The sequence below is a fragment of the Condylura cristata genome, unplaced genomic scaffold (assembly GCF_000260355.1).
Source record: "Condylura cristata isolate star-nosed mole 26May11 unplaced genomic scaffold, ConCri1.0 scaffold00005, whole genome shotgun sequence".
Taxonomy (NCBI): Eukaryota; Metazoa; Chordata; class Mammalia; order Eulipotyphla; family Talpidae; genus Condylura; species Condylura cristata.
In genome coordinates this window covers 19,626,290-19,640,423 of record NW_004567106.1, presented here as the reverse complement: position 1 = coordinate 19,640,423, position 14,134 = coordinate 19,626,290, and the positions used below count along the sequence as shown (strand labels likewise).

Genomic DNA, 14,134 nt, shown 5'->3' with positions numbered 1-14,134 from the left:
AAAGAAAGAAAGAAAGAAAGAAAGAAAGAAAGAAAGAAAGAAAGAAAGAAAGAAAGAAAGAAACTAGATAACTACCTTGTACCATGCACAAAAAGCAACTTGAAATTGATTAAAGAACTAGACATACGACCCAAAACCATAAAATATCTAGTAGAAAAAGAGGGCAAAACACTACATGACACATACCTCAATTACATCTTTAAAGATCTATCACCCAAAGCAAGGATAGTGAAGGAAAGGAGAAACAGCTTGGACTACCTCAAGTTAAAGAGCCTCTGTACAGCAAAAGAGACAATACATAAAACAAAGAGACACCCCACTGATTGGGAGAAAATTTTGCACACAATACTAATGTCAAAGGACTGATCACAAGGAAATACAAAGATCTGATGAAACTCAACAAAAATAAACAACCCCATCAAAAAATGAGCAGACGAGCTAAGAGACATTTCTCCAAAGAGGAAATGTAGATGACCAACAAGCATATGAAAAAATGTTCAACATCACACGTAATAAGGGAAATGCATATTAAAACCACAATGAGATACCATCTCACACCAGTGAGAACGGCACATATTAAAACAACTAGCAACAACAAATGTTGACAAAGATGTGAAGAGAAAGGAACTCTCCTACACTGCTGGTGGGAATGCAAAATGGTACAACCACTATGAAAAGCTGTTTGAAGGTTTCTCAAACAGCTAAAAAATGGAGTTTCCATGACCCAGCAATCCCACTCCTAGGTATCTACCGAATGGACACGAAAACATAGATTTAAGAGGACACCTTCCCCCCCGTGTTGATTGCTGCTCTACTGACAATAGGGAAGATGTGGAATCAACCCAAATGCTCAAAAGTAGTAGATGACTGGATTAGAATGATGTGGTACATATACACAATGACATACTACTCAGCAAGCAAAAAGATAAACTCATGCCTTTTGCAGCAACATGGATGGAGCTGGAAGGGATCGTGTTTAGTAAAATAAACCAGAAAGAAAAAGGAAAATATCTGATAGGTTCACTCATATCGGTAGCATAAGGGAGCAGGGGGGGAAAAAAAAAAAAAGAACAATTGGAATAAAGAAAAAATGGAACACAATGAACAACTATAAACCAAAGACATTTTACAGGGGTGGAGAAGGGAATATGATCAAAACTGGGGGTGAGGTTGGGAAGAGTGCATGGGACTATGGTGATGGCACACGGGTGAGTTGGTGTTGGAAAGCCCATGGAGATTACAACCGAGATGAAAAAATACACAAAATGAAGAATGATGTAAAAAATAAATAAAATAAAAAAAGAAATTATGAAAAAAATAATTAAGCTCCAAAGACATTTTGCTAAGCTATAAGCTAGGAAAATAAAATAAGTATTTCAGTTTTCAAATTGTAATTTTCTAATTTTGTACATCAATATCCCTTCCTAAAATGTATCAATTTGTGCTGTTTAACAAATCTTCATTGTGTTCAGAAGATAAGAAACAATAGCATATCTTAATGACTTTGAAGAAGAAACCCAGAATCTTTCTTAAAGAAATTTTGCTTATTTTAAACTAACCATTCACTGGTCAGTAATTGTTGAAAAAGGTATTTAAAATAGTCTCTCTAGATGACTGGATAAAAAACATGTGGTACTTGGCCCTCCCTGGTGGCGCAGCGGGTTAAAGCACTGCACTGAGAAACTAAAGCCACTTCCGCATGAGTTCAATCCCCGCCTGCCCCGGAGGTGACCACATGGCGTGGCAGACCTCTCCTGACCCGCCCACTGCTCCCCTCAGCAGTGTACTTCGTCAGCCAGCCTGTTCTGTTCCCCACTCTGTCTCTGGTGAATCCTCTCACCCTCCGCATCTCTGGCCTGTACCCTAGTTCTGTATGAATAAATAAATAAATTATAAAAAAAAAAAGATGTGGTACATATATACAATGGAATATTACTCGGCAACCAAAAAAGAGAAACACATGTCTTTTGCAGCAACTTGGATGGAGCTGGAAAAGATCATGCTTAGTGAGATAAGCCAGAAAGAGAAAGAAAAATACCGGATGGTTTCACTCATAGCAGGAGTATAATGGACCAGGCGAGAAAATAACAAAAATAATGAACAACCATATATCAGAGACATTTTGTGGGGGTGGAGTGGGGAATGGGATCAAAAACGGGGGTGGGGGAAGGAAATGCACGGGATTATGGTGATGGCATACGGGTGACTTGCTGATGGGAAACCCGCGGGGATTACAATTGAGATGGAAAAAAAATGTACAAAATGATGTAAAAATAAACTTTTGTACTAAAATAAATAAATAAATAAAAAATATCTGCCAAGAAAAAAAAAATAGTCTCTCAATTACTCTTTAGATGATGCTGTTTAGATGTTTATAAATAATGACAATGTCAGGAGAGGTATTTTTATTTAAATTTAATTTGTAAAATTTGTCAATTCTTTGATTTTGCTATATGAGAGAAAACTCAGATTCCATTTTTGGACAATTGTTTGGTGAGGAATTATACAGGTTTTTCTTTAAATGTTTATCCTAACCTGAGACAAATGAAATATATCAAAATACTGCTAGTATTTCCAAAAATAAAAAAGATTCAAATAATAGGAGCTCACCTCTAAACATTCATAAGCGCTTTTCAGGCAAAGTGCCCAAACACAGAGATCAGATATATGCACCATTTGAAATTGCAGTATAAAAGGCAAATCAGTTAGATTACTAGTCTGAACAGACACAGCTCTTCATGAAAGATTGAAAAGGATGAGGTGTGATCCTAAAATTCTCTCAGCTAGGCTCACTATATATTGAGACAAAGAAGAAAGACTTACAAGGCCTCAATTAATATGTAACCAAGAGCAGCTAATTCTCACTAATTATATCAAGAGGAAGTAGCACAAGACCAAGGAAAGGGTGTAGGTAGAGAACTTGTGAATATTTATGTTTTATGAAAAGACAAGACCTCAGAAAACACAGTGAAAAATTGGAGCATTGGAGGTCCTTAGAAAAAGGTCCTTACACTTATTTGATTTACTAGAGCAGGGTAAGACCAAAAGCTCCCGTTTTATCATCCACTGGAATGTAATTGGGAGAAGGATATACCCTTCTATCATGTTCAAATCCAAACACACCACACAGTTTCAGTGCCTCCAAAGTCTCCCACTCTCCTTTCACTCCACACAGTTAGTTAGCAAATGCAACACCCTCACAATGAGCACAGCCACTCCTCTGCCCTTCCTAATTTTATTACCAGAGCTTCATATTTATTATTATAATCTGCCAGGAGCCTAATGTAAGTACAGAATTTGCCACATCAGATAAAATGTTTTTGGCTCCAAGGAACTTCTATACTCAATTCAAATTGGCACGTAAATAGAATGTTTGTCTCACTACCAAGAAACACAGTAGTTACCAGAGACTCAGTCTTAGTGTCTCACTCATTCTCTGGACTCTGCCTTTCTCTAGGTTTTGGATACATCTCAGGTTGGTGGGATGGGTCCCAAAGTAGACATCCCATAGTAATCAAAGCAGCTCTCTTCTAGAACACTCTTTTAGGAATAAGGAGACTTTTCCTACATAAGCCCCCTAGCAGATGTCCTTTTATGTGTATATTACCACAATTGAGTTATATGCAATCATTGACTAACCATTAACTAGAAAGGTGAGATTATTCTGATTGATCTAGCTCAGGATTCATCTCTTGGTTCTGCAGGTGGGACTACTAAATGACAAAGGAGAATTACATACGTAAACCCAAACCCAGACTCTGTTGCATAGGTAAAAAGAGAAAATGGAGATTGGTGGGACGAACAAAAAAAAAAATCTATTACCTGCGAATCAACAAATATCATGATTGAATAAATGGATAAACAAAAATAAAATGAATTTATTTTATTTCACTATTTGTGCCTCAGTTATTCCTAAATAGAGGACAGTCTAAGATATTCAGTAATATATAAACAATGTTGGTCAATATTCAGATCATGGCTAACAACAATGTTATAATTCTAAATATTTCTACTTTCATGTCAGTGTGATGCTTTTCACTATAAATATCCATATAGCTTCTGTATTGATAGGGTAGCTTCTTAGTGGTCAACCCAATGTAATCTAGATTTTGATGAAAGCCAATCAAGATTTATAATTTTATTGAAGTACTATCCTTATTAATATGCCACTAGAATCCCAGGTATGGAGTAATATTTCAATTCTTCATAAAATAAATATACTGAAGGAGTTAGTAATTGGCCAATTATTTATTATTAGCAAAAAGTTCATTAGTTTACACACTTTATCCCATGACTAGTAAAACTTCTTTTTGTTATAATATCCTTTAAGTGTTATATATGCTAAATATGTCTGTTAGGGAACAAATGTCTGTTAAATGTTGGTGATACAGATGAACATAAATAACATTGCATTAGCAAATCTAGTCCCTGGAGTATTTCTTTCCCATCAACCACCTTCAAGAACAAAAGAAATTAAAATAGCTGATAACATATGAGATGCCTTCCTATGTCCATAATGTATCTGTAAGTCAACTGTGTAAATATTCAATGAGGTATCCAGCAACCAGGAAAAAAAAAATTACAAAATCCTTAATTTTACCTCTCCCTTTCGACATCTTGCCAACATCTGTACATGTTTTTCCTTCAAAACTGAAAACCATGCATAGCACGCATGAAAAACAAAGATTAGTCACTTTTGCCATACTTGATGATTTCCATCCTTTTCTAATGAGAGGTCGTACACTGTGACCCAGGATAATTTTTGGCAGTGTGTTTAACAGAGGTTTGAACTTGTATGCCCTCCAGTGGTGCGTGAACTTTCTATTTCAGTTGTTTGTTTCCTGGTCCTTAGAGGTATTAGTGTTTTTCTCTAAGAAATTATTTTAAGCTTATGAGACTTACGCTTACACTTCACACTAGAAGCATTTTATTTTCCACTCAGACAATGTAATGGAATATTGAATTATTTTTATAAACATAGGTGTTTAAAGATTCAGCTTGCTGAGTATGGGCTACTACTTGACAAGACTACTGCTACAAGCTCAAATTATTATTTTTAATCAGTTATTATGGGAAATGGAAAGTTAAAATTCAAAATGTCACGATTGGAACAAAATACAGAAACTGGAAAGTCAAAAATCTTGAGAGGTGGGAATAACTTACTGAGGAGCTAATTATCCAATAATGCTTGGGTCTGAAATTTTACTTTAGTCCTCGTCAGAGAGCTGGGAGCCACATGTCGCTCCCACGGTCCTGGTACTGCCCCAAGCCCTAGTCTTAAAGAGCAACTTCAAGGGTCACAGGCAGTGAACAGGAGCAATGCTCTCTGCAGTTGGTGATATGGTGACCATTTGCCTGGCACTTCCTAAAAAAACTAGGTCAGCTTGGGTAGCACCTGGGAGGTGACCAGTCCCCTTGACCTTTGACACCAGGACAAAAGTATGTGAGTTCTGGGAAGAGTTCTGTGGGCACATTGACCTATGGCATTTGATACGGGGTTTTGTCTAAGAGGGTAGTTTGCCAAAGCTAGGAGAACCTTATTGCAAATGTCATGGGATAAAAGGGAAAAGGAAGTTAGTTGTGACCTAACCACTAATTCCTAAAAGGAGTTAGACTTGGAGAAACCTAGAAAGGGAGTATCTGGATAACCCATTAGGAGATAAAAAAAAAAGTCAATTTGGAGCATTACTAAGCACCAGAGAGTCAAAATCAAGTAATAACTTTGTTTCTCTCTTGCTTTTTCTCTAATTCCATAGCTCTCCATTCCATGCTGACCCTGGAGAAGGCTGGCGTGGAGGCAAGTAACCACCTAGACAATAAAGAGGACAGTGGCTTTAGCTGGAAAAGGGAGGAACGATGAGGCTGGATGATTAGAGGCTGAAAGTTTATTATATTCCTTTGGTAAGTTATTTCTGAACTGGGATTATGACTATGACACAAATGAAGGGTAAGATTTTGCATTATCTATCGAGATGGGAAAAGCGATGAGAGTGCCCAAGTATTCCTCCAGAAATCTGGGAAAGTGTGGTCTCCACTGAGCAGTTTTGACAGAATTTAGGAAACAAAAATAAAGATGTAGTCTGATAACACCTCACAAATTGTACTAGCAAACATATCAGTTTTATATATATATGCATATAAAGAGAATATATATATCACATGTTATATATGTTTATATATACATAGTTCTTATGTAAAATTGAATAGCGGTATGAATTCTTAATACTTTTAAAGATTGGCACCATTAAAATATGAATATATCAATTTAATTATAGTCATTTAAAAGTAAAATATAATACTTTAAATTATAATACTACCTTGTTATGATGTAGCCATAAGTATTTTAATTTTTTGAACCTAGAAAGATCAATGACCTCTGTTAGTTCCCTAGAAAGAAAGAGGAAAGATATTAGCAACAACGAATTCACCCATGGGTAGGCTGGTCATGTAGTTACTATGATTTTGGAGTAACTGGAAAAATCTCTATCTTTATCCTCTCAAATTGTTGGCATGCTTACATACCAATTTCTAAAATTCCATTATTATAGTTTGATTTTTAGTTAGTTAAAGCAAATACTTAAAGGATAGTACTTTATCACATTAGTAGGGATTTGTACCTCATTTTGTCTGAATTTATTGGGACCTCATTTTTTTCAGTTTATTTTTTTAGTGTATTTATTATTATTTATTTTACATCATTCTTCATTTTGTACATTTTTTCATCTCAGTTGTAATCCCCATGGACTTCCTATCACCAAATCACTTACATGCCATCACCATAGTCCTGTGCTCTCCTACCATACTGTTTTGATTCTATTCCCCTCTTCACCCGCATAAAATTTTTTTATTATGAAGAGGCAGTAGGCCAAAAAGTGCAGAAGACACTGGACTTTCAAGTAAATATGGAAACTCCACTGTTTCCTCATTCAAGAGGATTCTATAGGATTCTTTCTTTGGGGTTGTCCTTATTCAGGACATCTTATCAAGTCTGGATTTAAGACATGAAAATTGTCTCACCAAAACATAAAAACTGAGCAAGTGTTTTATTTTCCCTTTGCCACTTATTAATTACATCCTTTTTGAAACTGAGAATTAGCTGTCGAAATGGTTTTGTAACAGGGCTGAAGCCAAAGACTGTTGCAGGTGGTACCCCCATAGGGAGGTCCTTGTGAAGAGGGAAAGCCCCAGGAGAAATATGAATAAAATATCAGTGAGGTGGAGACATAAGAAAAGTAAGGGACTGAAGAAGCAGCCCCCAGGATTGAGCATTGGGCATCTGAGCAGTTTTGGAACAGCTATTCTGGGGTCAGCCACTTCTGCCCCCATCATGCTGATCTTTTTGAAGGCTCTTAAAGGCCTTGCTGAACCATGTGAGTGTGGGCTGTTTGTAGGGTCATTTGTCTGCTGCAGCTGCTGTTTTGAGTGTTGCTTGTCTGGTGTTGTTCTGGGGCATCTTGGCAGCTCCAGTGAGTATCTTCTGTTTTGCCTTCTGATATCTTCATGAATTGGGTCCTGGCCTAAAATTTGGGTACCACAAGCCCTCAATGGCCGGGGGACTTCATTTGGGGGCGTGGCTTTTTGTTTGGCAGAGAAGCTCCATGTCCTGGTTGATGGGAAGACTCCATCTTGGGAGCCTTTATGTTTAGGACTTTAAAGTGTGGACACTGCTTCAAGTGAGGTAAACAGACATTTGTTTGTTGCCTCAGCGACTCTGTTTTCCCTTGTTTGTTAAGTAAGTGCTCTTATTGACAACTAAACTGTTGGGGCAGTGCCACTGGCCAGGTTAGTGCCCCTTGCTGCCCTGGATCAGTTTGGGCTTTGTTGCTGAGGCAGGTGACACAACAAATGGGCAGACATGGTGTAGAGAGAGGACAGAACCTCTGAGGATAATTGACCCTTGCGGTGGTTAGAGTTTTCAGATGTCTTTCTTAGGGTAGAGATTGTGAGCCCAGGTGTCTCTTTGCCAGGCACTTATAAACACAAAGTGCCAGGCAATTTTCTAAGTATTTTAAAAACACTAATGCTAATGAATATATATATATATTAATATGAATATATGAACTCATTTATGCTAATATCATCTCATAATTAACTATGGAACACTGAAGCACTTAAATTTTTCAAATTTTTAATGAAAATAAGCATACTTTTTAAAACATTAAGCATTGTTTTTAAAAAAGGTATCTTTCTTACCCATTTATATTGAAAAATTTTAAACATGAAGTGAGTAGTACAACAAACACTGGGATAATCTTTATTATCTTTAACATTTGCCACACTTTTGCTGATTCTATCTGTATATTTATTTATTGACTGAAAACTTTTTTGGTGAATTGTTTGAAAGTAGTTGCAGACTTATTGCAGGTCTCTAAATCCTAAGCACTTCAGCATGCTTATTCCCAAATCATTACATTTTAATTTTACAAAATTAAAATCAATTCAATTAATATCATCTTATATGTCATTCACATTCAAATTTTACTGGTTGCCCCTACATTTCTTTTATAGTTCTTTAAATTCAGAATACCATCAATGTTCACTAGTTGCATTTGCAGTTTGGATAAGATTTTACTCTTCTTAATTATAGATGATTCATCTTCCTTCCTTCTCCCCTCCCTAACAATAACTTTTAGAAGAGATCAGGACAATTGTCTGCTAGACTGTCTCACATTCTTGATTTTTTTAAAAAAACATTTATCTAAATAATAATAATGAATAGCTATATACCAGAGACATTTTATGGGGGTGGAGTGGGGAATGGGATCAAAAATAGTGGAGGGAAGGAAATGCACTGGACTATGGTGATGGCACATGGGTGACTAGGTGATAGGAAGCCCAAAGGGATTACAACTGATATGAAAAAAATGCACAAAATGATGTAAAAATAAACTATTATGTTACTCAAAGAACAACATTTATTTATTGATGCATACAAGAACTGGGGTATATATAAGCCAGAGGTGCAAGGGGGTGGTGGTACAAGGATTCATCAGAAACAGAGTGGGGAACAGAACCGGCAGATTGAAATACACTGCTGAGGGGAGCAGCACGCAAGACAGGAGGGTCACCTCCCTAGCTAGGGATTGAACTCATGTTACAATGGCTGTGAAAAGCTTCATAATGCTGCATTTTAACCCATTGAACCTCTATTCTTTATCTTTTTCTGTATCACAATCTAATTGTATTAAAGCTCCTTTCCATCAAAGGTCCTGTATGTTTTGTCTTGATGGCAGAACTTATTTAGAGAGGGCAAGTTTGAGGGTAAGGGGATGCCCCCTCACTGCCTTCTAACAATTACAGGGTAGCAGAGAAAACTTAAACTCCACTTACAGGATTTTCCCCAAAGAGTTCCCAGAAAAGTTACTAAATACATTAATATTGTAAAATATCAACTGTGTCAAATTACTCCATCAATTTTGTTGTGCAACTAATACCCACACTGGATTTTCAGTTATGGGAGAATGTAAATAATCCACTTTTCTTTTACTCTATCACAGATTACTTTTTTCTAATTATCCTTTACAAAACAGGCCATCTGTTGATTTTGGACATTATACACGTGAATTCATTTTTTAGTAAGGGTGGGAGCAGTACAAACTCTTTGCGGTTAAGGGAACAGTGGGCTTGATTTGAAAACCAGTCACCTCATGTGTTTGGGAAACACCAGCTCCGTAGAAAACCAGAGGTCACACTGGCATTTCTATCCCCAGACCCCCTTTCTGTGAATATATTGTGTCCATTTACCACATTTATGTGCGGGGGTTCAAAAATCATTGGCGTTCTCCCCTGTGAGGAATTTTTGCTAGCATAGAACACAGCCGCACCTGGGAAACCTCCAACCCATCAACACGCCCTGGGCTTTTGATTTGTAGATCTCGTGGCGGGTCAAATTAAGCAAAGACCCCGCGGGCTGGCAGGCCGGCGGGAGGGCGGTAGTTCCGTCCTGAGCTCCCTGGACCATGAGCAGTGCGCGGTTCCTGTTCCAACGCAAGCATGGTCTCGGTGAGTTTTCTGGGGTGGTATGAAGTGAGAGCCACAATGGATAGAGCCCTGTGTTCTAGACTCAAATAAGGAGGGAAGTCAGGCGTTCTACACCCGTGCTAGGTTAGAGCTGAAGCGGCCTGAAGGGAGCGGTCCCAGAAGCCCGCCAGGAGTGGCTGGGCCCATTGGACCTGTGCTCGGGTAGAGTCCTCACAGGAAGGAAGTGGCAAGTGAGCCAAGAGGGAAGGCCCAGCCCCACCTCCTCACCATGGGTGTAGGGAATGAATTCTGGCTTCAGGCCTTCCCATGGCGCTCACTCTCTTGGGGTTTCTCTCTGTGTGAATTCTATGGTGGAAAGCATTTCCGCAGCTTGTAGGTTTCTAGGCCTTGTCTTGTGTGTGCCTGTTGCTGCTGGCGCAGGCTAGGTTGGCGGCTACTCCCTCCTTCTCAGCTAAGTTCTCGGTCCCGTGTGGATTCCCATATGCCCTGCGACAGCGTTCTCTGGCCTAGGGCCTACCAATTTCCTGGATGTTGCAGGGTTGATCTTAAACCTAGCTTCAAGCGAGTTCCCTCAAACTTCCCGAATGGTTGCTTCGCTGTGGTTATGTGACTTTTTACTTTGGAGCTAGGCTTCCTACTGAGCTGGGATTTCGTTCTGGGTTTGTAAGCTGTGAGTTTAGGTACAGAAATACTTTCTCCGAGAAATCTCTGGGAACAGGTTGAAACTCAGGACACAGTTTCTCCCCCAGTCTGAGACCTTTGTAGTCTTTATGTTGGGCTGCCGCTTCCCAGAGGCCAATTCAATTGCTTGAAATAGCCTTGCTACTTTTTTTTTTTTTTTAAAGATTTACTTATTTATGCTTACAGAACTGAGGTACAAACCAGAGGTGCAGGGACAGTGAGAGGCTTCACTAGAGACAGAGTGGGGACACAGTTTCTCCCCCAGTCTGAGACCTTTGTAGTCTTTATGTTGGGCTGCCGCTTCCCAGAGGCCAATTCAATTGCTTGAAATAGCCTTGCTACTTTTTTTTTTTTTTAAGATTTACTTATTTATGCTTACAGAACTGAGGTACAAACCAGAGGTGCAGGGACAGTGAGAGGCTTCACTAGAGACAGAGTGGGGAGCAGAACAGGCAGATAGAGGAAGTACACTGCTGAGGAGAGCAGTGGGCGAGACTGCAGAGGTCTGCCACTCCTTGTGGGTCACCTTCAGGGCCTGAGATCCAACTTGCACTGAAGTGGCTGTGGCTGGCTTGCAGTGCTGCGCTTTAACCCAGGGAGGGTCTATTTGTTAACTCTTAAATGCATCTCTATTACTGGGAAATAGTTTCCACCTCTGCTCTTCCTCTTCACCCCACCTACCCAGGCTTCAGGATATGGGGTGGTGCAGGGATAGGCCTGCCCACCTAAGGAATGGCCCTCAGCACTCATGGAGAGCAGAGAGGACAATGTACCAACTTAAAGTGATTCACTTTTTTTTTTTCTTAAGGTTTATTTATTCATACAGAACTAGGGTACAGGCCAGAGGTGGTAAGAGCTTCACCAGAGACAGAGTGGGGAGCAGAACAGGCATATTGATGAAGTACACTGCTGAGGGGAGCAGCAGACCTCAGGAGAGGTCTGTCATGCCATGTGAGTCACCTGTGGGGCCAGGGACTCTCACTGCCACTAGCTTGCAGTGCTGCATCCTATCCCGCTGTGCCACCAGGGAGGACCTAAAGTGATTCACTTTTAAAGTTACTTTAACTCAAGTCAGAAAGGTAGATTCTGCACATGGCTGTTAGGTGAAGTCAGTGGTGGAGAAGAGAAAATTCTACTAATGATGGCAATGATTCTGTTCACAATATGTGCATCCTGTTGTACAGCATAAGTTCTCTGATTATTCAAAAACATATCAATAATATGCCTTCCATTTTGCAAAGGCAATATGAAACTTGGGCAAATATTCCAGTTTACCTGGTTTATTGGTATCTGGACTATAAAACATTTTTTTTGTTTGTTCCACATGTATTAAATGGTGATACATTTTTAAAAATATAAATTGTTTGTTTTTCACATGGGAAACCACTTATTACCAACTGGCTGAAGGTCAGTATTTCTAATTTATTCCTGGTGTTTTAAAGATTTTCCTATTATAATCTACCTATCTTTGTGAGTAACAGCATACAGTTGTTAAAATCAAAAGAAAACTTAGGTATGCAATATTTTGACTATATTAAAATTTGTTAGTATTGTAAAACTAATCTATGGAAAGTTGAAAAGTATAATTTCAAGCTTCAGAACATACCTCTTCTAAAATTATAATTTTAAAAATGGTTAAGTTGGGCAGCAACTTCTTCCCTTACTATGAGGAGATTCATGACCAATACAGATACATATTTTTCTCTACTTTGATAAACTTGATATTTATGAATAACAAATAACTTGTTTAAAAAGAAAAGATTTCCTTTTTTAGTGGGGTTTCAAAGATTACATAGGAGCAGAAATCTATCTCAATCTATTAGAATGATATATAAAATTCAGAGATTAAAAATCAAGAACAGGGCCCTCCCTGGTGGCGCAGTGGGTTAAAGCACTGCACTGAGAAGCTAAAGCCACATCCACATGAGTTCGATTCCCGCCTGCCCCAGAGGTGACCACATGGCGCGGCAGACCTCTCCTGACCCGCCCACTGCTCCCCTCAGCAGTGTACTTCGTCGATCTGCCTGTTCTGCTCCCCACTCTGTCTCTGGTGAAGCCTCTCGCCGCCCCTGAGCCTCTGGCCTGTACCCCAATTCTGTATGTACAAATAAATAAATCTTTAAAAAAAAAATCAAGAACAGGTGAGGAAAGAGTAGGATCATTGTTATTAAAGTGTAAATTGTTGCTACACCTATGAAAACTGTGGTGTCAGAACTCAACCCAACTATAACTTCCTCTTCCTTTTCCACCTTCACAGTACCTGATTCTATCTTAGGCACTGTGGTTGCTTTGTAGAAGACCCACTTTGCTACCACCTTGGTGAGCTAGAGAATCAAAGGGGATGCTACATAAGGAAAAGATTTTCCTATTTGCTAGTAAAATAAATAAGTATAGGTGTTGTTACATAAGGATTATAGTGTAATAGGGTTATTCCTCTTGTAGAGGAGCATTGGGAGTCATTATTTTTCTAATAATTATAATAATATTAACTGTAATAATGCTCATTCAGTGCTTACTGTGTATACCAGACCCTCTTCTATCTTTTACTAATTTACCTAATCTCCACGACAATCCTGTGAAGCATAATTATAGGCAGGAAATATGGTCTCCAGATTAAAATATCTAGTTACCGAGAAACAACAAGTGTTCCAATGTTATGTGGTATATACTTGTACTTAAAACTATTATAATCACTTGTTTCTCAGAAATTCACATGTAACTGGACATTCTATTTTTTTATTTGCTACTCCTGACAACCCTAACAGGGAGGTTATTGTGGAATGCTCAGGATTACCCAGATGAAAGAGATAGAGCTGACTCCATGCCCTTTGCTGTGGATATGTTGTCTCTCCAAGAGAGACTGTGTACCCCAATGAGTGGTAAAGTGACTAGAATGTGTTCCTTTTTTTATGCAGTCCTAAGGAGGGAAACTATGGAAAAAATTATTTCAACCTATGAAGCATTATAACATGATATTCTTCTATTTCTTACATAAAATATACTTACTTTTGAGAAAGGAAGAGCTCAAAGACATCAGCATCCCTTTTGTGGCCACATATCTTTAGTTGATCTTCAACTGCCTGATAACATATAATTAATCTGTCAAGCCACATTCCACTGAGCAAAAATACTGAGACATTTACAGTCAATAACAATAACGTCTACAAGAAGATCAAAAGAAAGGTGAATATGGAGGCAACCACTCTAAACTGATAAATTCCAACACTACAATTATATATTATTTAATCATTTTTGTGGTTGAATTTCATTATCCTTAATCCTGGGCACAGATGTGTAAATAATTTTTAATCAAAGAGAAAAAAATATGTGTGTGTATGTATACATCTAAAACAAGTCTTCAATTCTCTATGAGGCAGGGTAATTGGTTCTTTAAGTAATTATTGGTAAATGTCCTTCAAACAAGAAAAATTCATATCTGTTAGGTTTTCCATATTTACAGAAAATACCTAAT

General features: G+C 38.3%; 1 protein-coding gene across 1 annotated transcript in view; it reads right to left on the bottom strand.

Moving 5' to 3' along the window:
* Nucleotides 1-14,134, bottom strand: part of LRRC72 (leucine rich repeat containing 72) — a 58,366-nt gene that overhangs the window by 31,211 nt on the left and 13,021 nt on the right. Inside the window, exons 2-3 of the mRNA XM_004677121.2 lie at nt 13,669-13,823; nt 6,318-6,387 (exon numbers count right to left, since the gene is read on the bottom strand). Coding sequence (XP_004677178.1) covers nt 6,318-6,387; nt 13,669-13,823 — 225 coding nt within the window. The remainder of the gene's footprint in view (nt 1-6,317; nt 6,388-13,668; nt 13,824-14,134) is intronic.